This window comes from Penicillium atrosanguineum (assembly GCF_028827265.1).
Source record: "Penicillium atrosanguineum strain IBT 20685 chromosome Unknown utg000001l_segment0_segment0, whole genome shotgun sequence".
Classification (NCBI taxonomy): domain Eukaryota; kingdom Fungi; phylum Ascomycota; class Eurotiomycetes; order Eurotiales; family Aspergillaceae; genus Penicillium; species Penicillium atrosanguineum.
Window position 1 is genome coordinate 3,279,403 of NW_026623133.1, and position 26,021 is coordinate 3,305,423.

Genomic DNA, 26,021 nt, shown 5'->3' on the forward strand with positions numbered 1-26,021 from the left:
TTGCTGCATCCGGACGTTCCTGTTAGGGCTTGCCAAGGCTGGCCCACGCGCCGAGCAGGGATAGTCCGAGTTTCATGTTGATAGCACGGTGAAAAAGAGACGAGTACCGGAGAACGTGATTGCTGGAGAATTAGCAGAGATGCTGATGATGTGCCTGAAAATTAGATGTTCTGTGCAAACGACCTGGGCGCGTCATGTACAACGTTTGAAGTAAAAGCTTGTGCACATGGAAAACGACGTGGGTCTCGAACACGGCTAATTCTCGGGCGCCTCTCCCTTTTCAGCCTCGAACCGACCCGTCGACTTTGATTAAGGTTGGTTCGGACCTTGCAGACTGGGAGTCTGAAACCTAAGAAGCTCCAGGCCTACAGTGATGGACTCTAGGTCGTGTCGGCCCGCGTCACCTCAGATTCGATTGATAGTCTGGATCAATCATTCTTGATATATTGGCGATTTCGGTTAGCAAAGATTGTGGAAGGCAGAGAGATGTTCTGTGGCCAAAAAGACACTAGCGATGCAAAAGTACAAGAGAAGCAGTCCATAGATGTGAGTCACAAGTCGACTTTAAGATGGGTCTCTTTAGGGCAAGATATCTTTAGAGAAGCATGATACAATAGGTAGGACCAATCCTGTCTACTCTGAGCCTAATCACTACTTATTGAAAGCACGGTTGGTTCAGAATCAGACATAAATAACTAGAAGCCCAAGGTATCACAGAATGAACAGTACTCAGACGAAGACTCCCACACAATCAAATTCGAACCAAAGAAAAACGGATGTAGCATATGATGGAAGGGAGAACGGGGTATCAAACACCAGCTACAGTACATACTAGCAGCTAAACTCAACGCTCATGCTCCGTGGGCGGGAAAGACACCCGTGTCTCAGGCGGATTCGACATCAAAGGATGCTGGCGCCGCTCATTGCCCTCACTCGCAGCAAAGTCATCAGCAAAGGGATTCTGCACCTCGAAATCGGCAGAGTCGTATTCAGTAGTGTTGGTTCTCGGTGCGTTTGGCCGGCCGCCGGACATCACTGTATCAGACATGGAGGAAAGCTCGACGAGCGGCGCAGATTGCTGCTCTGGGCTTCTGGATAACCGATATCCCGGGTCCAAAGAGGCGGGACGCGGGCTAGGAGAAGCAACGTTTTCGCTGGTGGTGGGAGAGGGACTGTTGACATTGGAGGAGGTAGGGCTCAAGGCGCCGCGGGCTTTGCGGGCCTTTAGCATAGCACGCTGCTGTTGCGACATGGCGACGGAGATCTCGTCATTGGCTTCGATGAGAGTGAGGAGAGTATCTTCGTCAGGAGATGGGTTGGTGGCGTGAATAAAGGATTGAAGCAACCGTGAAGAAGTTCGGCAGCGGTCGACGAACTCTTTGATGAGATCGTTCTCTTCGAGCTCGGCTTGTGGCGTTGTCTGGACAAACTGCGTGAGCAGCTTTGCCGAGTTTCGTGCTTCCTCAACACGCGCTGCGAGTTCGCCTGCATCTGGTAATTGATTGCCGGGTGGAGGATGGAGAGGACGGTTGTTCTGAGGTGGATATCCCGCAGGTGCCTGGTTGTTGCTTGCCTGGGGGAATGGGTCAATCTACCAACCCGGGTCAGTTACTCCGACCCCTCCTTCCCTTGGTCATCGTTCCTTACAAAGTTCCGGTTACTCTTTGTCTTCTCCTTTGCCCACATCTGTAGAAGCAATTGGAGGTCCTGGTCGTCGGCCTTGGTACCCTCAAGCGTATTCAGATACTGGCGCAGGTAGTGCTGGACATGCCAGTCCCGTCCGTAGCGGAGAAGATCTTTCAAGGTGGCGACAAATTTGGCATCGAAGTTGCGGGTGAAGCTATGGCCGGGATTATCCACGAGAATGCGCATGAGCATGATCGCATTGTACTGGGTACTGTTTGGAGTGCTGTTCGGGGTGGACAGGTATCTGCGAATGCGGGCGGCAGCTTCCTTCGCCGCGGCGGGACTCGACTCGGCGCTCTCGACGATCTTGGGTAGGTGGACGAATTCATTGCCCTGTTGGTAGAGAATTGGTCAGTCATGAGGGTTCTTGTCATTGCGTGTCCGCTCACGTACCGAAGGCCCGCTGATAGGAGCTTCACAGAAAGTGGCCTGTATGCGAAATTAGCGGAGAGTGATGCGATCGGCGATATGAAGACAAACGATCTCTCGCAGGAGAATGCCTTCAGGCGAGTCCTCGGCATGGTCCGGGGTACTCTCACCGGAGTCTGGCGGTCAGCGGTGTTTGCGGGGGTGTGTCGAAGAAAGCACTCACTGGTTCCTGGTCGCTTGAAAAAGCGCTTCATAATGCGAGTCAAAGGGTAGTAGAGTCGGGAGTAAGGGAAAAAAAAAAAAAGAAAAGAAAAGAATCAGAAGAGACCGGGGGCCAGAAGATGTAGGGTCTAAATTAGTGAGTTCGCCTAGTAGTGCAGAGTAGCGCAGGGTCTATGCTCAAGCCCGGAGTGCTGTTTTTCGACCGGGAGATGGGCTGAAGGCGCCAGCTTTGTATGCGAGATGAGAGTAGGCGTGGCAAAGTTCCAAGGGATGACTTGAGCCTACGTCGTCCCGTGTACACGAGTACAATGTCAATCATCCACGATTCTATTTTAGCGTTTTCCCTTTTCGCATTCTGCGGCTCTTCTCGCGGCCCCGGCGCATCTATATTTACCCGACCCAATGTCCTAGTGTCCCGTGCTAGTTTGACCCTTGATTTATAGTTACCCTGAATGAATATCTGTATAGAACGAGCCTGCACAACTATGAAAATGTGAAAATGTGAAAATGTGAAACCAAAGTGATGATGCCAGCAGTGTGGCTGAGGCAGCCTAATTGACCGTGCCAAGCCCTTTATCCACGTCTCTGCAGCATCGTCTCCCTTGAGTCGCAGGCAGCAACACTTTGGCCAGAGTCTAATCCGTTCATTCTCGTTTCTCATTCTTGTTCCAGCGCACTTGCCATCTCCCCCAGTGTGTCGAAGTGCCAATCAAAGATGGGATCATCTTGGTTCCCCATGATGGCCCCGGGCCTCTCAATCCACACGCTCTTGATCCCCACCTTCCGTGCAGGCTGATGATCATGAAACTGGCTCTGCGCTGTCTGCAGGATCTGGCTCGGCTCAACGCCAAAGTCGGCCTGCACGGCCCTTATCATATGTTCGAAGTTGCGCCGGTCTGGCTTGTACGAGCCGATATCTTGTGCCGTGATGATCAGATCGAAGGGGAAGGCTTGTAGACTGCCCGCATTGGATTGTGCAAAAGAGGCCCGGTCGACGTTCGAGAGGACCACGAGCTTGTAGTGCTTCGAGAGGCGTTTGAGTGCGTCCACTGTATCTGGGAAGGCAGGCCAGCTGCCCACCGATTCGCCGAACTGTCTGCTTTCTTCCTCGCTAGGTATATCCAGGCCAAGGCGCTCGGCCAGACGGGGATGGATAGCTGAGAGGAGCTGCGAGTAGGGCATGTCTGGGGTCAGACGCTGCTGCTCACTTTCAAACTCGTGATAGACTCTGAGGAGCTCCTCAGGCGAGAAATGGGCATTGGTGCGCGCCAGTATCGGCTGCAAGGCGGCGAGGATGCCACCTTCCCAGTCGATGAGAGTGCCGTATACATCGAAGCACAGAAGACGGTAGTCTGATAGTCGAGACATTGTGTACTTGGAAGCGAATTGGTCCTAGAGACAAGCAGACACCTTCTATTTAAGCTAGATCCTACATCTGACCCCGCACGTCCCCCGCTAATCGTCCATGTTGATTGGATTGGGGCTCCATTGCACAGTCGGGGACTATTCTGGGCATAGTGTCGTGCTTTATCTACGGACAACAACCGATCCGTCTTGAATCATGAAACGTATAAAATTATTTCAGACGCCAGACCGGTGCCAATGAAACACATCTGGAGGTATCACGATACACTTGGACAAGTCACAGAAGAAGAACCACGTTGTATCATGAATCGAACCGGGCAGTACAGAAACCTAAGTCCATCGACCGGAGTCGCGCTTTAAACTTTTTGTATTTGGTGCCATGACCTTAAGAAAATCTTGTATGATCCGGTATCATTTCCGTTCCAACATACAGATGCGCACAACTCCGGTCAATCCGTCCACCGCAATCCTTTTTCAATCCCCATCCCGACGATCCGTTTATGCCTGGATAGCACGACGGAGCTCAGCACCGCGCTGGCGGGAAGTGAGACCAGCCTTGTTCTTGGCAGGAGCCTTGGCAACCTCCTCGTTGGCCTCGGTGAGGATGAGCTCGATGTGGCAGGGGTTGGTCATGTAGGGGTTGATCTAGATGCCGATTAGTGGATGCTCAGAGGGAAAGAAAATAGCTAAGTCGGAGAAACGTACACGACCGTGGGCACGGTAAGTACGGCGGCGGCCCTTGGGAGCCTGGTTAACCTGGATGCGCTGAACGACCAGGTTGGAGGTGTCGAGACCCTTGGTGTCGGCGTTGGCCTCAGCGTTCTTGAGGAGGTCGAGGATGTACTCGGCGGACTTGACGGGCCAGCGGGCCTTGGAGACACCGAACTGCTTGCCTGTGGACAGAAATTGTCAGTCGATTTGTTCCCGGTCCGATCCCACACTGAAATTTTTAGCGGCAACGGTGGCACCCCAAACGACCCCAAGTTCCTCTCTAAATCAACACGGAAGGCCTCCTGAACATCCACACATTCGAAATATTCGACGATATGCCTCCAGTTGCCCCTCACGGAACTCCTTGACACCGTTGCCACCAAACGAATCCAGCATGTAAAATTTCTCGAGGGCACTTACCCTGGGCAGTGCGACCGGTAGAGCCGGCGTAGCGGCGCATGGGGACAGCCATGGACTTCTTGGTGACGTTGTCGAGGTAAGTCAGAGCCTTCTGCAGCTTCATACCGTTGATGGCCTGAGCGGTCTCGCGGGTGTTCTTGAAGCTGACGCGAAGGTAAGAGCCCCGCGCGCGGGCGCTCTTAGCGTTCGAAATCTCCTGGGCGGCGTAACGGACCTGTAGGACGAAGGATAGTCGTCAGTAATCATGTTGGCGCCGGGGAGGTGGTGATTCTCGTCGAAGCGGCAGATCTTGCATATCCAAGATTCAAGACGAATTGGACAGAGACTGGACTCTGCAGGTTGCGTTTCGGAGAATCTGAAGATGAGGGCGGGCAAAACTCACCATCTTGAAGGAGTTGACGAGGGGAAGTCGATGGTCCTCGGTGTCGGATTGATGTTGTCGCTTTTCGTCTTCGACCGCTAACGCTTGAACACCAAGTTTGGTGCGGTTTTTTTCGCTCTTGGCACGCGGGCCCTAAGCGAGCCCTAACACTAACCTCTTTGGGTGACATGGTATTACGTAATATAGATCTGCTTAGTCATGCTATTTTCTGCATTTGTGCCTGAGGCTAAAATTGAACCATGAAATCTTCGAAGTCGCATTATTCAAGTACTGTTACTGTTACTGTATACTCTAAGTCTAAATCTATTTCTTTTGCTCCGGAACCTGGGTAATCAGCTCACCCTTCTCGACCGCCAATTTCAAATTATCCAACACCAAGATCTCCATCTCCTTCTGAGTCTCGAAGGTCGCAGTGCCAATATGGGGCAGCAGCATGACCCTGGGGTTGTTAACCAGGCCTAGCTCAATCTTGGGTTCTTCCTCGTACACATCCAGACCAGCAGAGCGGACCTGTGATTAATTGGTTAGTATTTTATTTATTGAATAATCATACGAGCGTCAATTACCTTTCCAGAATCGAGTGCTGCGACCAGCGCCTTCTCATCGATCAAGGCTCCACGCGCCGTGTTGACAACCACTACACCGTCCTTCATCTTGCCAAACTCAGTGGCTCCAATGATGTGCCGTGTGGAAGCGTTTAGGGCCAGGTTCAAACTGAACACATCGGAGTTGGCCAAAAGCTCATCAAACGAGACATACGTCGCACCGGCCTCCAGCTCGGTGGGGAGGCGGGAGCGGTTGTGGTACTGAATCTTCATGCCAAAGGCCTTGGCCCGAGTAGCCATTTCCTAGATTTCTAATTAGTGATGGTTTTCAATTTCTTCAAATGGGATCGCCTACCCGTCCAATGCCGCCCATGCCTAGAATACCGAGGACCTTGCCCTGGGGGTCGTTTCCCAGAGTAGTCTGACCTTGCCATTGTCCTATTTTAAGTAAAACAGTCAGCTTTTCCCCCTTCGATTCCAATTCAACAGCTGTCGCTGTGAATATGCAAGCTTACCGGCGCGCAGAGCCGCAATAGGAACATAAGCCTGGCGTAAAGCGCCGATCATCAAGAAGATCCCCACATCGGCGGTAGCATTGTTAACCGCGACGGGAGTGCTGGACACAGCAATATTCCTCTGCGTACAAGCTGCAACATCGATATTGTCATATCCAGCTCCATTGTGGCAAATGTACTTCAACGACTGGGGCAGAACGGCGAGCATCTCGGCGTCAAAGGGGCCGGTATACTAATCGAAGGTCAGCGCGGGGAGTTTGCGCGACAAAAATCCAAGTTACACACCTTATTAGAAGTATTGGACCGATAGATTGCGATAACATCATCGTATTGCCCCGCCTTGCAGTTTGCGATGAACTCTTCGCGGGTGCCGGTAGGGAATTCCTGTCCACGGATTTAGCTAACCATACGGATGATCGCGTAAACGTATCGATCTTACCTTAAGACTGAGGATAGAAGAGAGGCTCTCCCACTCTTTGCGCGCATGCGTGATGCCTCCGATGAGGAGGGCAGCTTGGGAAGGCATTCTGTAGATTCTGTGACGCGATCAGATGCAGCCATGATGCTAGGTAGCGAAGCGCAACCATACCTAGGAAATTGAGGATGGGTAGACAGCTATGAGGCAAAGATGTGATTTGAAAGAGATGGAAGAAAAAGAAAGTGCCAAATGGCTAAAGCCTGAAATTCTGGCGGAGCTCCGTAACAAGTTGAACCCCCGCATATTATCCGCGGCGGCGAATGTCGCGTGGAGAAGACGTGGGAAAGCAACGTCCGACCTTTCTATTTTTCTACTTTTGCAAATGAAGCTATATGATGTTTCCAATACTAATGTCTTCCAGATAATTTAGTCTAGCTATACTATATGCTGTACATGTTTTATTCATTCCATCTCTCTTCCTCGTACGACTTCAAATGATGCAATAGGAACCCCCACGCGCCAGCACACCGGCTATTGAAACCTGCCACTTTGAGATCAAAAGCCGCCCCGGACTTTCTCCGTGGGTCCCGGCGTAACCACCAGCGCGTCACATCTCCCCCACGATGTCAAGTGGGGGAGAGGGGAACGCCTTGTTCGGAGTCAGATGCCGATTTCAAGACCTTTAACAATTTGCGATTGCTGAATTGATTTCTTCATCTCTTACACATCTTCATCATGGCCACAGAAACATCAGCTACCGCTCTCGTCCTCCACGGCGCAAAGGATCTCCGTCTGGTAAGCTCCAAGCTCCGAGCTTCGCTCTACTAAAAAAAGCCTCGACTAATAACAACACAGGAGAAACGATCTGTGCCGGCGCCGGTGGGCGCCGACGTCCAAGTCGCCGTGCAAGCAACCGGTCTCTGCGGCTCTGACCTCCATTACTACAGCCACGGCCGCAATGGCGACTTCGTCGTGCGCGAGCCTATGTGTCTGGGCCACGAGTCCGCCGGCACCGTGACGGCTATCGGCCCCGAAGTCACGGACCTCAAAGTCGGCGACCGTGTAGCCCTGGAGGTCGGTCTGCCGTGCCGCAAGTGCGCCCTGTGCAAGCAGGGTCGCTACAACATCTGCAAAAACATGCAGTTCCGCAGCAGCGCAAAGATGTTCCCCCACCTGGACGGTACCCTCATGGAGCGCACCAACCACCCGGCTGCCATGTGCCACCCTCTGCCATCCAATGTCTCCAACGCTGGCGGTGCGCTCGTCGAGCCGCTGGCCGTCTGCTTGCACGCCGTACGCCGCTCACACCCGCCTACCAAGGAAGAGGTTGAAATCGCCAGCAGTGTAGGCGAGGGCACAGCTGCTCTGGTCTTCGGCGCAGGAGCCATCGGTCTACTTGTTGCTTCAGCCCTCGCTACTTCGCAGAACTTCACATCCATTGTCGTCGCAGACATTGATTCCTCGCGTCTTGAGATCGCCGCCTCCCTCGGCCTCGGCCTCAAGACTGCCCTCATCCCCCGCGGCGACCCTGCCAACCCTCCCCCTGCCAAGGATGCCCCTCACGCCGACCAGACAGCCTATGCGCTTGCAAATGCCCAGCGCGTCGCTGCTACCCTCACAGAGGCTGCCAATGTTGCAGGTAGCCCTGAGGTGTCTGGCTTCAGCCGCGTATACGATTGCACCGGTGTGCCCGCCTGCGTTCAAGCTGGTATCTACGCCTCCGCCCCAGGAGGTGTCCTCGTTCAGATCGGCATGGGTAACCCCATCCAGACCCTTCCTGTCGGCGCCGCCGCGCTGCGCGAGGTCGATATCATCGGTGTCTTCCGGTACGATGGCAATGCCTACCCGGCAGCTATTGCTCTACTGGCGAGTGGGAAGTTGCAGACCGTGGAGGAGAAGGTTGTTACGCACCGCTTGCCGCTTGAGGAGGGTGAGCGTGCCTTCACGCTCGCTGGAAAGGGCGTTGATGAGAGCGGTAACCCTGTTGTCAAGGTGATTATTGAGAACAAGACTCAGAGCCATTTGTAAAGTGTTGTGGAGATTGATTTTGTGATGATGATGATGATGATGACTTGAAAATACCCATTGTGAAAGTAGGGAATGTTGTGCATAGTGAGAATCAAAATTGTGTATATGCATTAGGATGAAATGTAATATACCGTCTACGAAGAAGTTACTTTATGGTATTGGTGAAGGCGCAAATTGGTATGTAGATGGGTAATTATATTGGTTTGTACTTGAAATGCTAATTACAGCCTATTTCAACCCCCCAGCCAGCAGGAGGCTCTGGCCTGTCATATACCCAGTCTTGCACAGCATTGTGACTACATTTGCCGTCTCCTCGGGCGTACCCAGTCTTTGCAAAGGAATACCAGCTGCGACTTCGGGAATTGCCGCTGCGTTGGGAATCATCCCCGTGTCGCCGATCATCGCAGGAGCAACGTCGTTGACGCTGATGTTGAATTCGGCTAGGCGGGTTGACAGGTTCTTCATCATGCCGGTGAGGCCACCCTTTGAAGCGGCATAGTCTATTCTTGGGTTAAAATTGAGCCAGCGCGGAAGAGAGGGGTGAACTCACGACATCCATTGATACCTCCACCTTGCGCGGCAATTGAGGACATGAAAATAATGCGTCCCCAGCGCTGATTCTTCATATGCTCCACAACACCCTTGGCGAGTATGAATGAAGCGCGGAGGTTGACATTGAGGGTATAGTCGAACTCTTCAAGTTCGATCTCCCAGATATTGGGGAACCGCTTGCCGTGACCAGCGTTGGAGACGAGAATATCTGGCCGTTGACCGTGCTCCTTGTCGATCTGCTGGAACATGGTTTCGATCTGATCGGCTGATCCAACATCAACCTTGTGAATGGATATACGGAGATTGTTCTCTGAATACTTTGACTGTATATCTGCGACAATCGCATTCATTGCATCCAGGTTGGTCGCGTATGTCAGGGCAAGGTGGGTTCCATGTTGAGCGAGCTGGTGCGCACAGGCTGAACCGATTCTAAGAGTCAAACACCAATGTTAGCAAGTTTGTTTTTGGTGGTATAGTATTATGCGGGGGTGGGAGACCAATTTACGGGGACTTACCCTCCAGATGCGCCGGTAATTAGGGCTAGACGCCCGCGGATCTCGTTGAGTGACATTTTGCAGAAGAAATATTTGAGGAGTAAGAGTTCAAATATGATCTCTCTGAGACTCAAGATTGAGTGATGTGGTTCAAGAAGGGCTCGTGCTGGCCTCGGTTACCCCTCTGGCGGTGGTCGGGGTATTCTCCGAGAGGAGCTCCGCAGCCCCGCATCATTTGCCGTAGCGCCCGGCGGCTTTTGATCATCATCAAATCGGCTAGCGCTTAAAACAGAAGGTTACTACTCATATCGCCCAGCCACGCAGATTGCTGCCAAACTTGTGGCCTTTCTTGTCCGGGCTGGTAAGGGTCGGTCGTATTATGGAAGGCATCCAGACCTAGTAGGCCACCCGGTATTGGGTCTCCAGATACATAATCACCCACGGCTTCCAGATCCAACCAGGAAAAGTCGTTGGCAGGGCTGAAATCCATATATGTGTCAGAGACTGAGTTTGGTAGAGCTGTTTGCATAAAGTCGCTGTTTTGCTGGGTATTTGTGGCGGCCGTCGAGATGGACGGCTTTGTTTTCCACAAAAGCTCCAGCAGGTGAGAGTAGCGCGCTCCGATGTCATCGGGGCCTGCACTAGCTTGTTTGAGGACTTCTGTGGTTCGAGCGACAAGCCCTTGGACCTTGGCTTCTTCGGAAGGAACCATCATTCCAAAGGAACGAGCCTATGGAAGGTTAGCGAACCTCTGCAAATTTAGGTATCGACGAACTCACCTTGTAGAGGAAGACAGCAGAGTAAATGCCATATCTAAAGCTTGATCAGCGAAGTTCCATGCAATGGGCCCTGCTAGAAACTCACAAATAGAACCGGAGTGGCATGAAATGTAAATGCCTCTCAGGATCTACGGAGTCCACGAGAATGGTCAGATAGGCCTTAGCCGCATCAACCGACTCATAGATGAACCGAGAATCTTGCATCGAAGCCACATTCTTGAATGTTGATCGGAGTTCCTCCCGGTGTGAGTTTGCACTAGTCTTTGGCTTCGCCAAAGTCTGAGAAATCGCAGCCTGGAATGCAAATGCAGTCGTATATAGCCGCAAATATTCGTATGACAGCTGCAATGTTGCCTTCATAGGGGCCGAGCCTGTATATGGTTAGGTTTGAAGCGCCAATACCATGGAATGGGTATCCTACAGTCTAAAGGTCCCCAAAGAGACTTCCATCGCAGGATAGCTAGTCGGAAATCATCCACATACTTCACGTAGTCTCCCATCAGCATCATTTGATTGCTGGTGCGCATTCCAGAATACAAGACTTCATGCACATTTCCGTACAGCTGCGTCAGATCCAACATAGCCTGGAAGATCTTGGAGTAATCCTCATCGCCCTCTTTTGCTGGCTGTAGCGAAGGGAAGTCCTGGCTAACAAGGCCAGTCATCGGACCTGGACCCCGCGACCAGAAAGCACGTCCAATACGCACAGAGATCAATCGATCAGAGACATAGCAGCTAGCCCAGGCTAATCTTCGACGAGACTCAGTTTCTTGGTCTCCATATGGATCCCCTCGGAAGGATGTTCGATCCAATCCGATGAAATAACCCGAGCGCAATGCGAGTCCAACATGCATCCACGCAGCTCGGTCCTCTTCTCCACGACCCACACGCTCGATGCGAGGACGCAGGCCTTGGGGTTCCCACTCGGCTAGTAACAGAAGAGACTCGACTGCTTCAACATCACAGTCTGCACCCGCGGCAATGCCTGAGATTAGCTCGTGCATGTATTTTGAGCAGTATTCGTGGATCTCGGGTCGGTCGACAAGATCTTTAGACGCAATTGTAAGCACAGCAGTGAGGAGGTATTTCTCATTGTTGGCAAAATCGTCAAGTGCGGTGCGCTCAAAATATCTCCGTGGAACCAATGGGAGGTATGGGTGGAAGTTTTCCGCATAACGAGTAACAAGCTGCCAAACAGTGCCAGGGTCTAGAGACCGTGACTGGACCAGTCGATACGCTCTAATACCGGTATTTGGAGCATTAAAATCGGATACAACGCCGTTGCGCAGGCCATTGAATGTGGAGAATCCACCAGACTCCGACCGTGCACGGTGGCCGCGCACTTCGGGAGCCGGGGCGCCGTGGGTGGCGATACCTGTCAGACATTGCCAGGCATCAGATGGATTTCGCGGAACAGATCCAATTGAAGCATCATCGTCTTCCACAACCGCGGTGGTTGAAGCCGGCGGGTTGGGGGGCATAAAGACGACTGGTCCGGGATAGGATACCGATATAGCAGATGCAGATGGTGCACGGCGCGCTTCAGAATCCGCAGGACTAGAAGTCTCCTCCGAGTCCTTACTAGGTGATGGATCAGCCGCCGGTGTGAAGTTTTTGATTTTGTTCTTGCGAATGCGGCGTCCGCCTCGGTTAGAGCCGCCGAGGACGCATTCGCGATGTTCGCGCACACAGCGCTGACACGGCGGCTTGCCAGGATTGCCATTTGTATCGCTATGCGCGAGGTTAGCGGGTTCTCACAGGTGCAGATCCGGGGAAGGGCGTACAGGTCACAGCGCGACTTGCGCTGACGGCAATGTAGACAGGCCCGAGAGACGCGCTTGACGACATCGGCCCGCTTGGAGGGCGCATCAGACGGAGACTCCATCTTTGGCCGCTAGGATTGATGCGACATGCTTACCCCGGGGTAGGTGAGAAGCACAAAGGCCGATTTGACCCACCGACAGTAGAAGCTCGAGGCCCTCGGAGGAGCTCTTACTAAGGTTTTGAAATGTGGGGAAGTCATCTTCGGTCTACACAGTACTGTGTTTTACACTATGCACTTTCGAATCCATTATATTGTTCATTCCAAGTCCATCTCCATGATCGAGTTGGTAAATTGTTCCCGACCATAATGTTCCAAAGATCATCCCGTCATGCCACGAGATCCTGTCAAAGGTCAATAGCCGTCGGCGACTGGGTCGGCAACGGAAATGACCGATTCCAGCGCCCCGCGCGTGGGGTAAAACACCGTCATCGCGAGCTATTATTTGGATCGATTGCCCCTCCGGTTTTTCTGTTTTTCTACAAATCACACAATGGCAACTGGTTTATCTCTCTTCTCGTTGAGCGGGCGCACCGCGCTCATCACCGGTGGCACTCGTGGCATTGGCCAGGCTATGGCCTTTGCCCTGGCGGAGGCTGGTGCCGATATCATCCTCGTGCAGAGAGACGCCTCCAACACTGCTACCAAGGACGAAATTGAGAGCCGTATTGGTCGCAAGGTATACATTCACGTCGCAGAGTTGTCCGATCGCAAGGCCGTCAAGGATATTGTCCCCGCAGTGACTAGCCAAGGACTCAAGCCCGATATTCTCTTGAACTGCGCCGGTATCCAACGGCGACACCCGAGTCATCAGTTCCCTGATGAGGACTGGGATGAGGTGAGTCACTTCTCAAGCTTTCTTGTGTATGTTGAACATGGCACTAATCGGAATTTCTGGATCCAGGTCATCGAAGTCAACCTCTCTTCTGTCTTCGTCCTCTGCCGTGAATTCGGCGCATATTTGCTGTCTCGAGATGAATCCGAGTTCCCTTCCGGCCGTCGCGGAAATATTATCAACGTCGCATCGCTCCTTACTTTCCAAGGTGGCATCACCGTCCCCGCCTATGCGGCCTCAAAGGGCGGCATCGGCCAGCTGACCAAGGCTCTTTCCAACGAGTGGGTGTCCAAGGGCATCAACGTCAATGCCATTGCTCCCGGCTACATTGACACCGACATGAATGTTGCGCTGATCAACGACTCCAACCGCAATGCCGGTATCATGGCTCGTATTCCCGCCGGCCGGTGGGGCAAACCGGAGGACTTCAAGGGTGTGGTTGTTTTCCTGGCCAGTGGCTCCAGCAGCTACGTTTCGGGAGAATTGATTACCGTCGACGGTGGCTGGATGGGCCGGTAAGCCCGGAGTCTTATGATTGATGTTTGTATATAGAATGTTGCGCAGGACATGATGCAGCGGCGGTCCGAGATATTCGCTGGCCTTGAATAGAAATTCTGGACTTGTACAAATCAAATACCAGGTTAATCTTTGCTTCCAATCGGTAACTTTATATGAAACAGGAGACCCCCATCCATGCATTGCCATATCTAGGTAGCCAAGATAGGAGAAAAGACCCAAATGGGTTGGTGACAAGCCACCAATTAGGTAACTATTGATTCCACCATGCGCATTCGGTTCGCTTCTGGGGTTTATTCGGAGATGCCCATGTTCATGGCGGGCCTCGTTCGAGGCTGGGGGCTGTGGATCACCTGTCAATAGTGGGCCTAGGATATTAGGCGACAATCTCCCAGTTCCGCTTCAACATTCGGAATATTTGGAACATTTGGAACGTTTACGTTTAGAACCACCCATTGCTTATGCACTGCTGACAATCATAGTCATTCGATAGAGAGTTCAGCACACACAAAAGATGAAATGAACAAAATCATGCGATCCTCGGCACGGACATGACCACTTCCTCCAATCTTGCGTCGCGCCACAGGACTGAACCCACCAAGCTACAGAGATGGTGGTTTCTAATTGAAAGTTGTGGAACCCTGCGCCAAGCCACCGTTTGAGGCACTGTGCGAGAGTGGGCGCCAGCTCCAGGACATCTATGCCTGGGCACTCTATGGCTGCCACACTCGAACGGTGGTCAAGCGGCGTCACGCCGGTCGCAGATCTGCAGGGATCACAGCCCCGAACTCCAATCACAATCCAGGAATCAAGGTACCGAGACAGTGCGCATGCTGGAAACACCGATGAACCCCTTGGCCATCGGAGGAGTCGCACCGATAGGCTGCTGTCACGTCTGTTAGCGTCGGTGCGTAGTGAAGAAATGAGTTCAAGGTGGCTGCAGTGTAGAGCTGCGTCGGATGTGTGCTGTCGAATGCCTCCCTTTTTCCCTTCTTATTTGTAGCCCCTGTCCTAGGAGTCTTGGGTGTTCGTCTCAGGCTGTTTTTCTTCACATTTTCCTTCCTGTCCATCGGCTGGTTCCTCGCTCGTTTCAGCTCCGTTTTTTGTTCCTGCACAGCGTTGATCGCTTGAAGCTTCTTCATTTTGTGACTTGATTGATTCATACATTCTTTACCTCTCCCTTTTTGCCTGTTATCCGCCTCCGCAAAAAAACCAGAACGCAAAACACGTGGGCGGTCCCTCCCTTCCCCCTTGTTGCATTCCCGGGCCCTAGACGATGCCTGTGTGAGGGAAGCAACGGGATGTTTGCTCTGACGATCTGCTAACTTCTTGCTAGGTTCCAAAATTCATCTGTTTAGCGATCTTCGTTTTGGGTTCTATCAAGTGAACTGCAATATCGATTCTCCAGTCATCTATCGCGCCTAGGCCGTCAGCACTTGCAACCACTTGTCAAGCGATAGGCAGAAACAAAATGGGCCTTTGAGAGAGACAGCTATCCGTTGTTCCCTATTGAGCAGCTTCTGCCGAGCCCCTTTGTACTGGATCATTGTTCTCACCTGTGATCTCATACTATCTGCCCCAACGTCACTACGATTGATCTTCACATTCCCTTCGATTTCCCATCAACCAAACATCTGTCCCATAAATACATATGAGATTCAGTGGTTGAAGCTCCGTGACTAACTTGCCAGAAATCTATCTGGAATACCCCATTGCTCATCGCATCTTTTCCACGAGTTTCGGAAGTTTCGTTCACGTTCCTTCAGTTCCAGCCCCTCGACAGGCGTCAGGGGCAGACCAATGGCTGCACCCTCTCCGCAACTTGCGGCACGATCCTACGGAATCAATGCGACCTACATCTACGAGTATTCTCGGGGACTGGGAGGTGTCGATGTGCCTCGCGATGTGATCATCACCCGAATCATCTATTCCTCGGTCATCATCCTGGCATTCGTCATATTCTGCAGCCGAATAGCCCAGATCAGCTATTCCCACCTTCGCAAGATGACCGCCTTGTCAGCGAGCAAAAGAGAACAGACCTTTTGGAGTCAAGAACAATCATCATGGTGGCCATTCGCCAAGAAGCAGATCATATATGCACCCCTAGGGAAAAAGAGGCACAACCGGGAGGTCCAGCTCTCCTCTGCAATTGGCATGGGGACCTTGCCATCTCGGTTCCAGACCATATTGATTAGCTTCTATCTGGCGAGCCAGGTGATTTACTGTCTATACCTCGATTATGGTGTCAATGAGAAAGCTGCGCTGGTCGCAGAGCTCCGTGGGCGCTCGGGGACACTGGCTGTCCTGAACATGGTACCGCTGTTCCTTTTGGCAGCCCGGAACAACCCTCTCATTTCCATTCTGCACATCAGCTTTGATACATACAACCTTATCCATCGCTGGCTGGGGCGTATCGTCGTACTTGAAGCCATCACCCACACAGCTGCCTGGGCAGTGAACGCATGCGACGAACAAAATTTGACCGCCGCGCTCGCTCGCATCAGAGACACGCCATTCTTCGCCTGGGGGATGGTCGGAACCGTGGCAATGGTCTTCCTGGTCTTACACTCTCCTTCGCCTATTCGCCATGCGTTCTACGAGACATTCCTTCATCTGCATCAGCTTGCCGCATTGCTGGCCTTCCTCGGCGTATACGCCCACCTGAGCCTGGACAGTCTCCCGCAGCGGAGCTGGGCCAACGCTATCGCCGTAATCTGGCTCACGGAGCGCTGTTTGCGCCTCCTCCGGCTCGCGCACCTGAACCTCTCATCACGCAACGGCAGCACAAAGATGACCGTCCAAGCTCTCCCCGGCGAAGCATGCCGAGTAACTTTCCATCTCCCAAACCGCGTGAACATCTCACCAGGTTGCCACGTCTTCGCCTATATCCCCTGCGTATCATGGTGGATGTCACACCCATTCTCAATAGCCTGGTTCGAACCCGGCACAAATGCCAAAGCAGTCACACCCTCGGCCCTAGAGAAACAATCTTTCGACAAAGACGCCTACTTCGACCCACCCTCCCAAACAACAGAAGTCTCCCTCGTCATCAGCGCCCGCCAAGGCATGACCCGCCGCCTATACGACCTCGCCCGCAGCAAACCAGGCCAAATCCTCCGTGCACCGGGGTACATCGAAGGTCCTTACGGCAGCCACCCAGTCAGCATGCCTAGCTACGGGACAGCCGTGCTCTTCTCCGCTGGCGCAGGAATAACTCACCACCTATTATACACCCGCGACCTCCTCGAACGCGCCTCGACATCACGCGCCGCCACCCGACGCATCTACCTGATCTGGTCCGTCCGTTCAACAGATCACCTCGCCTGGGTCAGCCAGTGGATGGACCAGATCCTGCGCATGCCATGCCGTCGCGATATACTTGTAATCAAATTATTTGTATCGAAGCCGCGACGCCCTGCAGATATCATCTCCCCATCTGCAACGGTGCAAATGCTATCGGGCCGGTGTCGTCCCGACGTCGTACTCGATGAGATCCTTCCAAAACGCGTGGGCGCTACTGTCGTTTCTGTCTGTGGGCCTGGAGCGTTCGCGGATGAAGTGCGCGCTGCTACGAGAGATAGAATTGGGAAGGGGGCTGTGGTTGATTTTACGGAGGAGGCTTTTACATGGTAGATTTGTTGATTTTTTTTTTCCTTTCTTTTTTTAGATATTCTTGTCTCTTGACCTTCATGGTCGTTCTTGCGCTGGCGTCAGTGGGGTTTGCTTGTCTATATTATGTCTTTATCAATGGATTGTTGAATATTTTATCTTTACTTGGCCTAATCGTAGCTATTTGTAGGTATCAATATGAACAACCTGGCAAGGGCCACGGCTACATAGCGGGTCCAGTCAAATCGCAATCTTTGATCAATCAGGAGCATACCTCAGTATCTGTGGTTCGACCTGAATGTTAAGTATGGGCATAAATTTCGATATCACGTACATTTTCGCAATCATACACGCATAGGTAACCCAAGAAGGCACTAGATGCAAGGTCAGAACATTTAAACTTTACTAACGCGTTAGTATACAATATTCCACCTCTACACCATATACTAATTATTAGCCTTCTTTCTAGTACTGTTAGAAAGAAAGTAGAGCATAGGTAGGTGTAAAGGAGAGTTTACGGATGTGGAGAAGTTATGTAGTTTCTGGTTTGAGATGCTGGATACGGAGGCTATATGATTAGAACATGAGCTTGTTAAGATGAAGTTTGGTCTTGATTGTTGACTCATAGTCTGAAGTTTCTACGTTCAAATGTTGATAAGTGCAATGTCGAGCTGGGATTATTTAATATTTCCAATGTAGCCTTCTAAGACTGATGGTCAGAAAGACTTCCAATATGTAAACTGGTGAGAGTGGGGAATGAACGCCCAAATAATCTCATGCAAGAAACGAAAACAAATATGCAACTGGGGAAGCATGGGCATCTATAAACAATCAAAAGAAATTATTTGACATGAAAGAGTATAACAAGGTTTTTACCTGATGGTATCAGGAACAGAAATGAGAGAAACGGAAAAGACGAAAGTGAAATTAGGAGCTCTTGGTCTTGGTGCGGTTGCCCTTGGGCACACGAGCTAGCCAGTAGATGAAAACGGCTAGGAAAACGTTGACAATGATGAACGCCCACATGATGCCGAAGTTGCGCCAGGCGTCCTTGTAGTAACTCGAGACGCTGCTAAGGAAAACGTTGGTCGAGCTGACGCTGCAGAAGGAACACTCGGTGGTAGAATTCTGGGTTCCATCCTGGAGGTATCCTCCAAAGCCGTTAATGTAAGGAGTCATGTAATCGATGCATTTCTCACCGGACGGAGGTGAGAAGTGGAGCCACTCAACATCTGCACAGTTAACAGTCGTCCCAGACACACCAGTGGATAACATCCCAGACACGAGATACGTGAATGGTGAGACGCGGTACATGAAGATCCAGAAGCGGGGCATCTTGTCCGGGGTCGCGAGGACACCACAGAAGATCAGGCAGAGTGAGAAGAGCAAGTTGGCCAGGTTACCACCAGTCTCGGCAAGCTCAATACCGGCGATCATCATGTGAGCGAAGGTCGAGGTGAAGAGAAGGAAGGACCAAATGAGGAGGAACATCAGCGCACCACGCTCGTGTAGGGTGCCGGTGTCGTAAGTGTTCCGGTACAGACCGATGGGGTAGTACCAGCAGACGAAGATCAAGACAGCCATAAGTGTGTTCCACGGCAGTTCGACGATGATATTGGCGGTCATGAAAGCTTGCCACGAGTAGGTCTTAGAAGGACGCTCGCGAACTTCGTACAAAGAACGCTGCGTGACGAAGTGAGGCATGATCTGTTGAACCAGATTACCGAAGATGGTCATCAGCATGAAGATACTGAACATCTGATTCTGGAGACCCTGCAGACTGTTCGGGGAATGAAAGAAGGAGAAACCGATGTAGATAGCGGACAGGATACAGAGAGCGGCCTTGGAGTAGATGTAGACAGGAGTACGCCAGTACTGACTGAACACGCGGATCAAGCACTCGTAGAGCTGAACAGTGAAGGGAGCAGCGAATTCCTTGAAGTTGGCAGGATCGTCTGAGGATGCCTCCATAGGCTTCTGAGAGAGGGTGTTCTTCAGTTCAGCCAAGTGTTCGTGCACCTGGACGCGCTCGGGACTATCCCGCCAAACGACAGGCCAATCAACGTCACTGTGAGATCCAGGAGCAGCGCCAATGACTTCAAGCATCCACTCGGCAGGGTTTGCTTCGAGAGGCAGCTTGGGTGCGCCGTTTCTCTCAAAATAGCTGGAAAGGATGGAGGACTTCTCGCCAATGTCACCGAAGTAGACGGTTCTGCCACCCTTCGCAAGGAAGAGAAGGCGATCGAAACGCTGGAACAACATAGCAGAGGGCTGGTGAATAGTGCAAAGAATGGCCTGTCCGTGAGCGGTCAAGGTATCAATGAGATCAAGAATAGACCAGGAGGTTTGACTGTCAAGACCGGAAGTGGGCTCGTCAAGGAACAGAAGTAGTTGGGGCTTAGCAGCGAGCTCGACACCGATGGTGAGACGCTTGCGCTGCTCGACATTGAGACCTTCACCAGGAACACCGACGATAGCATCGGCATAGCCTTCCATTCCCAGAAGTTTGATGACTTCTTCGACGTAATCCAATTTCTCCTGACGGCTGACATGCTCGGGCTGGCGGAGGATGGCACTGAAACGAAGAGCCTCACGAACGGTAGTAGTGTAAAGATGGAGATCCTGCTGCTGGACGTAACCGGTCTTCCGTTGGAAGGACTGGTCGCGCATACGGCCATCGACAAGCATCTCGCCGGAAACAACTCCCATAGTGACACGGGTAGCCAGCACATCAAGCAGAGTCGTCTTACCGGCACCAGACACACCCATAAGAGCAGTGCAAGTACCGGGCTTGACCCAACCGTCGACATGATCCAGAATGCGGCGTTCCTCACTCTTGATCTTGATATCGTAGCAAACATCCTGCCAGTGGAAGATAGCAGTCTGTCTCTGAATCTTGGCAGAAACTCCCTTGGGCGACTCATCGGTCTTCTCGGCAGTGGACACGGACTGGGATCCTTCAACATCATCGGACTCGGTGCGCTTGGGAGCGTTACCACGACGGAAGAGCAAAACCTCACCCTTGGACTTGGACTCGGAAATATACTCGGTACCGATAAGGTAGGTTGCCATGAAGAAAAACATGAAAGCAAACATGATACCCAGGTTACGCCACTTGTGGCTGTTGTAATACTGGAAGCTGTCGCGGAGGTAGTTGTCGCCCATAACAATAGTTGAACCAGCCTCGGCACCTTTGGCAGAGCAAACTCGGTTGGTCCCGGCGGCAGTCGGGTAGGAAGGAACGAAGGCGGAACATTCGAAGTTTCGGTTGTGGAACTCGTTGACCATGAGAGACTCGAAGCCGTATGCGATGGGATCAATATAGTTCATCCAGCGAGACCAGCCAAGCATGTCAGTGGGCGGGATAGTGAAACCAGTGTAAATTACCAGACCCAGAATCAAGACGGCGGCCGGCACCAGAGCCTGGGAGAGGGTTCGAGAATATGAGGCGATAGTGCGGAAGATCATGGACATGGTCAAGGTAGTCACGAACGAGAACAGAAGGAAGGTGAAGAAAGCACCAGGGGTTCGGCGAAGGTGGGTCATGAAATAGAGGGTCACGTTGAACGTTATGGCGTTGAGAAGCTTATACGGCATGTCGCAAAGCATCGATGCTACAGCTTCGGTGAACGGATGATACATAGCATATCGAGCTTGTTTTTCGACAATAGGACGTTGCGCGTAGAGAGTCAGAATCTCCAGGGCACTGGAGAAAGCGTTGAGCAGGACAGCGAAGAAAAGAAGGGCGCCACGCGAATAGAAACTTTCAGTTGTGTCCTGTAAGTTGAAAAAGACGGAACCGATGATAAGGGCCATAATGAAGTTTCCAATAAGCTGGGACAAGGTCAAGCTTGCATCACCCTTAAGGCGCTGGAAACCACGATTCATGCAGAGGTTGATCTGCTCAACGACAGACAACGTGTAAGGGGAGCGAACCCGCGTGCCTTTGGACTGCATAGCCTTGCGTGATTCAATGAACTTCTGTAGCGACTCTCCGCCAATAGGATAAGCTTGATCGTATTCTTCGATCTCCCTGCGAAGCTGCTTGTACGCATTGCTATTCTTCCAGGCGGTGGCGAACTCATCGGGGGTACGAGGAGTGCGGCTCTCGAAGCCGGGCTTCACGATACGTTCAGCAGGGCTCGTGAGGGAGGTCAGGAAATCGGCGGTGGTCTGGCGCTCAGGGCATACAAAGCCCATGGTAGTGAAGAAATCCTTGGCGTCCTCGGTGCGGCCGAAATAGATCTGGCGACCCTCGTAGAGCACGGTCACCTTATCGAAGACATCATAAGCACTCTGGGAGGCCTGGTAGATAGCAACTGCACAGGTGGTGCCAGAGTACTTGGCCATCAAGTTTAGGGTTTTGCAGAACTCGAGAGCGTTGGCACTGTCCAGACCACGGGTGGAGTTATCCCAGCACTGCAGAGGGCTACCGCAAAGGGTAGCCTCAGCAATACTGACACGCTTGCGCTCACCACCAGAGACACCACGCACGAAGTCGTTACCGACACGGCTGTTGATGGTATGCGAGAGACCCAGCATAGCCATGACGACGTCTCGCATATGTGTGGCATATTGCTCACGAGAGACACCAGGCAAGCGGTTTCGGGGAGCACGAGCCAAAGCAGCGAACTTCAGGGTGTCTCCCACAGATAGTTGAGGGAAGTGAACATCAGTTTCAGCGGTGTAGATAGCCTCGCCACGGAACTGGTTGGTCATCTTCTTGTCGGAGATACCCTGGTAGTTCATGTAGGACTTCTCATCCTTGTAGATACCGTTCGTATCACCAGCAAGAGTCTTCAGGAACGTCGAACAACCGGAACCGGGACGGCCCAGAACGACGAGCATCTCGCCGCTCTTGACCAAGCCATCGAAATCACGCAGAATTTGAATCTTTTGCTTTCCAGTGCCAGTAGCCAGGCGAGCCAGAGCTCCAATCTGCAGGACCGAGTTGAACACATCCTTCTGGTAATCCGTGGGGCTGCCAAATCCATGCACATTGAGGTCGCGGAAAGCGACGCCAGCTTGGCGCTCGGGGTATCGTTCGGGGTCGCGAGACTTGACAGCGAGCAGGTTCTTCATCCAATTGCGCGCCTTGAAGTTCGGGCTGGCCGGGTTGAGGGTCGATTCCTCCTTTGTTTCTAGGAAGGTGTTCTCTGCCTCACCCCAACGAGTTGATTCCCGAGTCAGCTTGCGGGCAAGGCTAGTAACCTCGGCCTCGATCGTCTCCTCGTCAATCTCGCCAGTTTTCTCAAACGAGGTTTCTTCGGTGCTAACACTGTCGGCGGGGTCATGGTGACGGACTTCGGTCGAGACCGCCGTAGACTCGTAGCTTGTCCCGGCGACATTAGGGTTGATAGTCCCTAGGAGCGACATGATGGGCACACTCCGGACTGATTAGAGTATGGGGCCTATATATATAAAAAAAAAAAAAAAAAGAAAGAGTGGGGTTGCAAGCCCAGTGGTAGACGAATTATGGGATGACCATCCACTAGGACGTGTTGTCGATAGGAAAAGGATTTAGAGCGAGTGGTGGGATATTAGGGAGGTTATTAGGCGTATAAGGAGGAAAATCAAAGAGTGACGGGAGTTTACTAAAGAAAAGATAAATAAGAGGGAAAAATCAGGAGAAGTTTGTTCGGAACCGGGAGCAATACAGGGAACGGGAGCATTACAAGGACCGGGAGCGTCAAGTTTTGTCTCCGTCGGTGATAAGCAACCGGGGCCGTGGAGCTGCCTAAAATCTAAAATACGGAGAACAGAGTGGAATTTTTGAGCCAAGAGTACATATAACGGAATCGGGCATAGCTTCATCTAATGTAGTCCTAAGCGACGTTCCGCTGACCAGGCATGCAGGGAATGCGTGGCGTCGGACACCCGAATCGTAGAATTGTGCATGGCACGGAGACACGCAGGGTCACGTTTTAAGTGGATCCGGGAAGATCCATTCCGAGACTCGATTTGAATCGTGGCTTCGGGAGGGTGGAGTTCCGATCCGTGCTGACTCATATACACACACGTCCGTTCATTTCGTCCTTTTTGGGGGTGTCTTGCACGTTTCGTCCGTTCTCGTCGGAAATCTGACAGGTCTGGCAGGTCTATTTAAACAATCTGATCTCGGGTCATTTTATAGCCGTAGCCGTGGCCGGAACAAAAGACCCCTTGCATAGTTTAGCCGTGCACGAGTCAGGTATGACAGGATTTGATACTCTATCTTAGATTATCATGACACTTCTTCGTCATCCTCTTCGATCGGTTCCACTAACAGATTGCCTCCCCGGCCGATCTTATCGCGGATTGATCCGCCTTCTGCAACTCCATACACGGTTCGGGGCATCGGTGACACTAAAGAAAAGCCATACGTATGCTTAAAGTTCTCAGGTTCAACGACATCCGTGGGCCGAGCCTCATCTTGTAGCACCTCGTAGCATTCCACCACCGCGTAAATTTCCTCAATGTCGGCCTCAGGCGCAAACCGCCGCATGATTCGCTCGCCAGATGGCAAGCGCACGCTAACGCGTACGGCATCCTTGACATCGGTTCCTGGCTCCGCGCTGATGGACTGTGCACGCCAGAGTTTCCACTGGGCTATATCATGTTCCCTCTTTTCTTCGGCCGCTTGGCGCTCGGCCGCTTCTTGCTCTTCTCTCTGTCGGGCAGCTTCTGCTTCCCGGCGTTGGCGAGCCCGCTCCCGGTCGATCGCCAGCGACCGCTCGTACGCCGAGTCCTGTTCTTCACGCAAGCTGCGAGACGCCTGTTGCTCGGCACGGGTGGCGCGGATGCGCTCCAATGGCTCTTGATTCGTCGAGATGGCTGTGCGAAGTCGGTTCACAAACTCAGATGGCGCAGTAGTGCCTGCAATGCGGCTCACAACCGACATGGCGGTCGATGAGACATTCGGTGTATGAACGGTCAGTGCGACAAAGGGAAATTTCGTGCATCGTAGTGAGTTGGCCACTTGATATGCCTCGGAGTCTCGGACATTGCCGCCCCACACTAGAAGGTTGTTTTGCGGGTCATTAATGAACTCGACGACCTCTGGTGCCAACAGAGTATCCTGCACCCAGCCACTCGTTTCATCGTGCTCAGGTGATATGAGAACCACCAGCAAGAACTTCAAGTCCCGGTGAGCCTTCTCCAAGGCCATGTTGTATCCATTTTCCAAAAATGGCACCGAGGGCGATCCATACTCCTCCTCGAACTCGCGGATGAAACGAGCCGCTGTGTCTTTCGGGCCGAGTGATCGACGACCCGTGGTATTCCGCCGTGCGCCTTGTAGAGCGGGATTCGCCGTTGCATTGAACAGCCGCGGGAGGAAGGGAAACAGCGTCCCGAAAAGACGGAATGAGCTGCAGAGTAGTCGGTAGACGAGGTTAAAGGGGGTGAAGAGAAGGGCGAGAATTAAGGGAGGGCGATAGACGGGTTGGTCTTCCGGTTGAGTATCGACTCGCGGGGCCGGGTCTGCGGAGCGTGCAACAGGCGATAATTGCGCGACAAAGTCATCGGACATCAAGTTCTGAGTTCGACGAGCCGGTCGAGGTGGAGGGGATTGCATTGCCTCTCGAGCCTCCTCAACCGGGTCGGGTCCCTCACCATCAAAGAATTTGGCGATAGCTATCTATGCGGGGATGAGCAAGCTACCTCGGAGCTCGAGAAGAGCACCAACCTGGACGTTCCATTGTGATCGGCGCAGCAGCGGGATGGCCTCTGGTAGATCCTGACCTGTGACAGAGGTATATGTATCCAATGCCGTTCTCTCGCTAGGAGAGAGCTGATCGAGATCGAGCTCAGCAGCGGACATGGTGGGTAGGTGACAAGTCAACGCTGTCGGAGCACTTGAAAGGACATGTATACTGCCGGGTCACCGCCTTCCCTGCATACAGCCGGACCACGCTCATTGTCCAGGGCTAGCAATAAATTTGTACATATATACAGAAGCTTATTTTGTTTCTGCGTCTAGAATGACTAAACAACTTTGATTTACACTTTTTCAGCTCTATCTACAAGTAGATGACCCGATGGCCCGTTCGGCCCTGGAGGCGCCATCGGCAAATTACATCATCCGGGGTGATTGTCACGATAAGGCAAGGTACTTCCGGGACCTGCTATCAATGAAGTGAGGGATATGTGAATATTTATAGGCCTCACTATGCGGTTACCATCGTGATGTAATATTCCCAGGTGAAAGACTATGTCCAGGTGCGCTAGATAGTAACCTTCCAAGGTTGGAGAGAGAATATGATTCTGTTGCAGTAGATGGACAATACACTGCCTAAATATATCTCAGACAACATCCACCGATGAAGATATGTAATTTGATCTGAAATATCTAAGCATTTAGTTTTGGGGACTCATATCTTATGTCTCGTGTTCTTTTTGAAACACCATCAGCGACCTAAGTAACCATGGAATGGCCATGTCCCATATTCTCAAATGATAACGGTGCCAGGCTATCGCTTGACCGCCTGGCCCGTGCGCGGCCCCTTGGGTCGAGTTCGCCCCGCGTCCTCTTTCTCATCGGCTCTTCCCCCGATCTGCTTTTGGTGGACATCTGGTGCCGGCATTGGGCCTCCTATTCTTACATGCATGGTGCTTGCCCGAGATATTGATATCGCTCCGATCCCCGTCGTTTCATCCATTGACTCGCCCTTCCATCAACGCGCCGAGTGTATAGGTGTCTCGCAGGGAATGCGGCATCCTTTCGATCACCTCAATCGCATCGTCTTCAAACCCGTTTCAATGGAGATCCCTCT

The 26,021-nt window shown here is 52.2% G+C and overlaps 11 protein-coding genes across 11 annotated transcripts; 3 read left to right on the forward strand and 8 right to left on the reverse strand.

The window, feature by feature from the left end:
- Positions 1–844: 844 nt before the first annotated feature.
- On the reverse strand, positions 845–2,309 carry N7443_001276 (GAT domain-containing protein; the record flags this gene model as incomplete). The annotated part of the gene is made up of 5 exons (XM_056881332.1): positions 845–1,591; positions 1,648–2,019; positions 2,080–2,115; positions 2,167–2,231; positions 2,279–2,309. 5 exons carry the CDS (start codon positions 2,307–2,309, stop codon positions 845–847), a joined length of 1,251 nt encoding a protein of 416 aa, XP_056746570.1.
- Positions 2,310–2,934: 625 nt separating this feature from the next.
- N7443_001277 (putative haloalkanoic acid dehalogenase) lies at positions 2,935–3,645 on the reverse strand (the record flags this gene model as incomplete). Its single annotated transcript, XM_056881333.1, has 1 exon — positions 2,935–3,645. The coding sequence occupies one exon, from the start codon at positions 3,643–3,645 to the stop codon at positions 2,935–2,937; it is 711 nt and encodes a 236-aa protein (XP_056746571.1).
- Positions 3,646–4,140: 495 nt separating this feature from the next.
- Positions 4,141–5,158, reverse strand: rpl17 (60S ribosomal protein uL22; the record flags this gene model as incomplete). Its single annotated transcript, XM_056881334.1, has 4 exons — positions 4,141–4,287; positions 4,348–4,535; positions 4,774–4,987; positions 5,156–5,158. The coding sequence occupies 4 exons, from the start codon at positions 5,156–5,158 to the stop codon at positions 4,141–4,143; spliced, it is 552 nt and encodes a 183-aa protein (XP_056746572.1).
- Positions 5,159–5,458: 300 nt separating this feature from the next.
- Positions 5,459–6,741, reverse strand: N7443_001279 (D-mandelate dehydrogenase-like dehydrogenase; the record flags this gene model as incomplete). Its single annotated transcript, XM_056881335.1, has 6 exons — positions 5,459–5,665; positions 5,722–6,003; positions 6,056–6,138; positions 6,216–6,447; positions 6,501–6,599; positions 6,655–6,741. 6 exons carry the CDS (start codon positions 6,739–6,741, stop codon positions 5,459–5,461), a joined length of 990 nt encoding a protein of 329 aa, XP_056746573.1.
- Positions 6,742–7,368: 627 nt separating this feature from the next.
- N7443_001280 (NAD(P)-dependent alcohol dehydrogenase) lies at positions 7,369–8,661 on the forward strand (the record flags this gene model as incomplete). The annotated part of the gene is made up of 2 exons (XM_056881336.1): positions 7,369–7,428; positions 7,489–8,661. The coding sequence occupies 2 exons, from the start codon at positions 7,369–7,371 to the stop codon at positions 8,659–8,661; spliced, it is 1,233 nt and encodes a 410-aa protein (XP_056746574.1).
- Positions 8,662–8,889: 228 nt separating this feature from the next.
- N7443_001281 (SDR family NAD(P)-dependent oxidoreductase) lies at positions 8,890–9,784 on the reverse strand (the record flags this gene model as incomplete). The annotated part of the gene is made up of 3 exons (XM_056881337.1): positions 8,890–9,161; positions 9,212–9,642; positions 9,729–9,784. The coding sequence occupies 3 exons, from the start codon at positions 9,782–9,784 to the stop codon at positions 8,890–8,892; spliced, it is 759 nt and encodes a 252-aa protein (XP_056746575.1).
- A 206-nt stretch (positions 9,785–9,990) lies between these two features.
- On the reverse strand, positions 9,991–12,371 carry N7443_001282 (Zn(II)2Cys6 transcription factor; the record flags this gene model as incomplete). The annotated part of the gene is made up of 5 exons (XM_056881338.1): positions 9,991–10,437; positions 10,487–10,520; positions 10,572–10,857; positions 10,908–12,217; positions 12,271–12,371. The coding sequence occupies 5 exons, from the start codon at positions 12,369–12,371 to the stop codon at positions 9,991–9,993; spliced, it is 2,178 nt and encodes a 725-aa protein (XP_056746576.1).
- Positions 12,372–12,801: 430 nt separating this feature from the next.
- N7443_001283 (putative 2-deoxy-D-gluconate 3-dehydrogenase) lies at positions 12,802–13,662 on the forward strand (the record flags this gene model as incomplete). Its single annotated transcript, XM_056881339.1, has 1 exon — positions 12,802–13,662. One exon carries the CDS (start codon positions 12,802–12,804, stop codon positions 13,660–13,662), a length of 861 nt encoding a protein of 286 aa, XP_056746577.1.
- A 1,797-nt stretch (positions 13,663–15,459) lies between these two features.
- Positions 15,460–17,292, forward strand: N7443_001284 (ferric reductase family protein; the record flags this gene model as incomplete). The annotated part of the gene is made up of 1 exon (XM_056881340.1): positions 15,460–17,292. One exon carries the CDS (start codon positions 15,460–15,462, stop codon positions 17,290–17,292), a length of 1,833 nt encoding a protein of 610 aa, XP_056746578.1.
- A 903-nt stretch (positions 17,293–18,195) lies between these two features.
- Positions 18,196–22,644, reverse strand: N7443_001285 (pleiotropic drug resistance family ABC transporter; the record flags this gene model as incomplete). Its single annotated transcript, XM_056881341.1, has 1 exon — positions 18,196–22,644. One exon carries the CDS (start codon positions 22,642–22,644, stop codon positions 18,196–18,198), a length of 4,449 nt encoding a protein of 1,482 aa, XP_056746579.1.
- Positions 22,645–23,491: 847 nt separating this feature from the next.
- On the reverse strand, positions 23,492–25,069 carry N7443_001286 (clathrin-mediated endocytosis regulator UBX3; the record flags this gene model as incomplete). Its single annotated transcript, XM_056881342.1, has 2 exons — positions 23,492–24,886; positions 24,935–25,069. The coding sequence occupies 2 exons, from the start codon at positions 25,067–25,069 to the stop codon at positions 23,492–23,494; spliced, it is 1,530 nt and encodes a 509-aa protein (XP_056746580.1).
- Between the last annotated feature and the right edge of the window lie 952 nt (positions 25,070–26,021).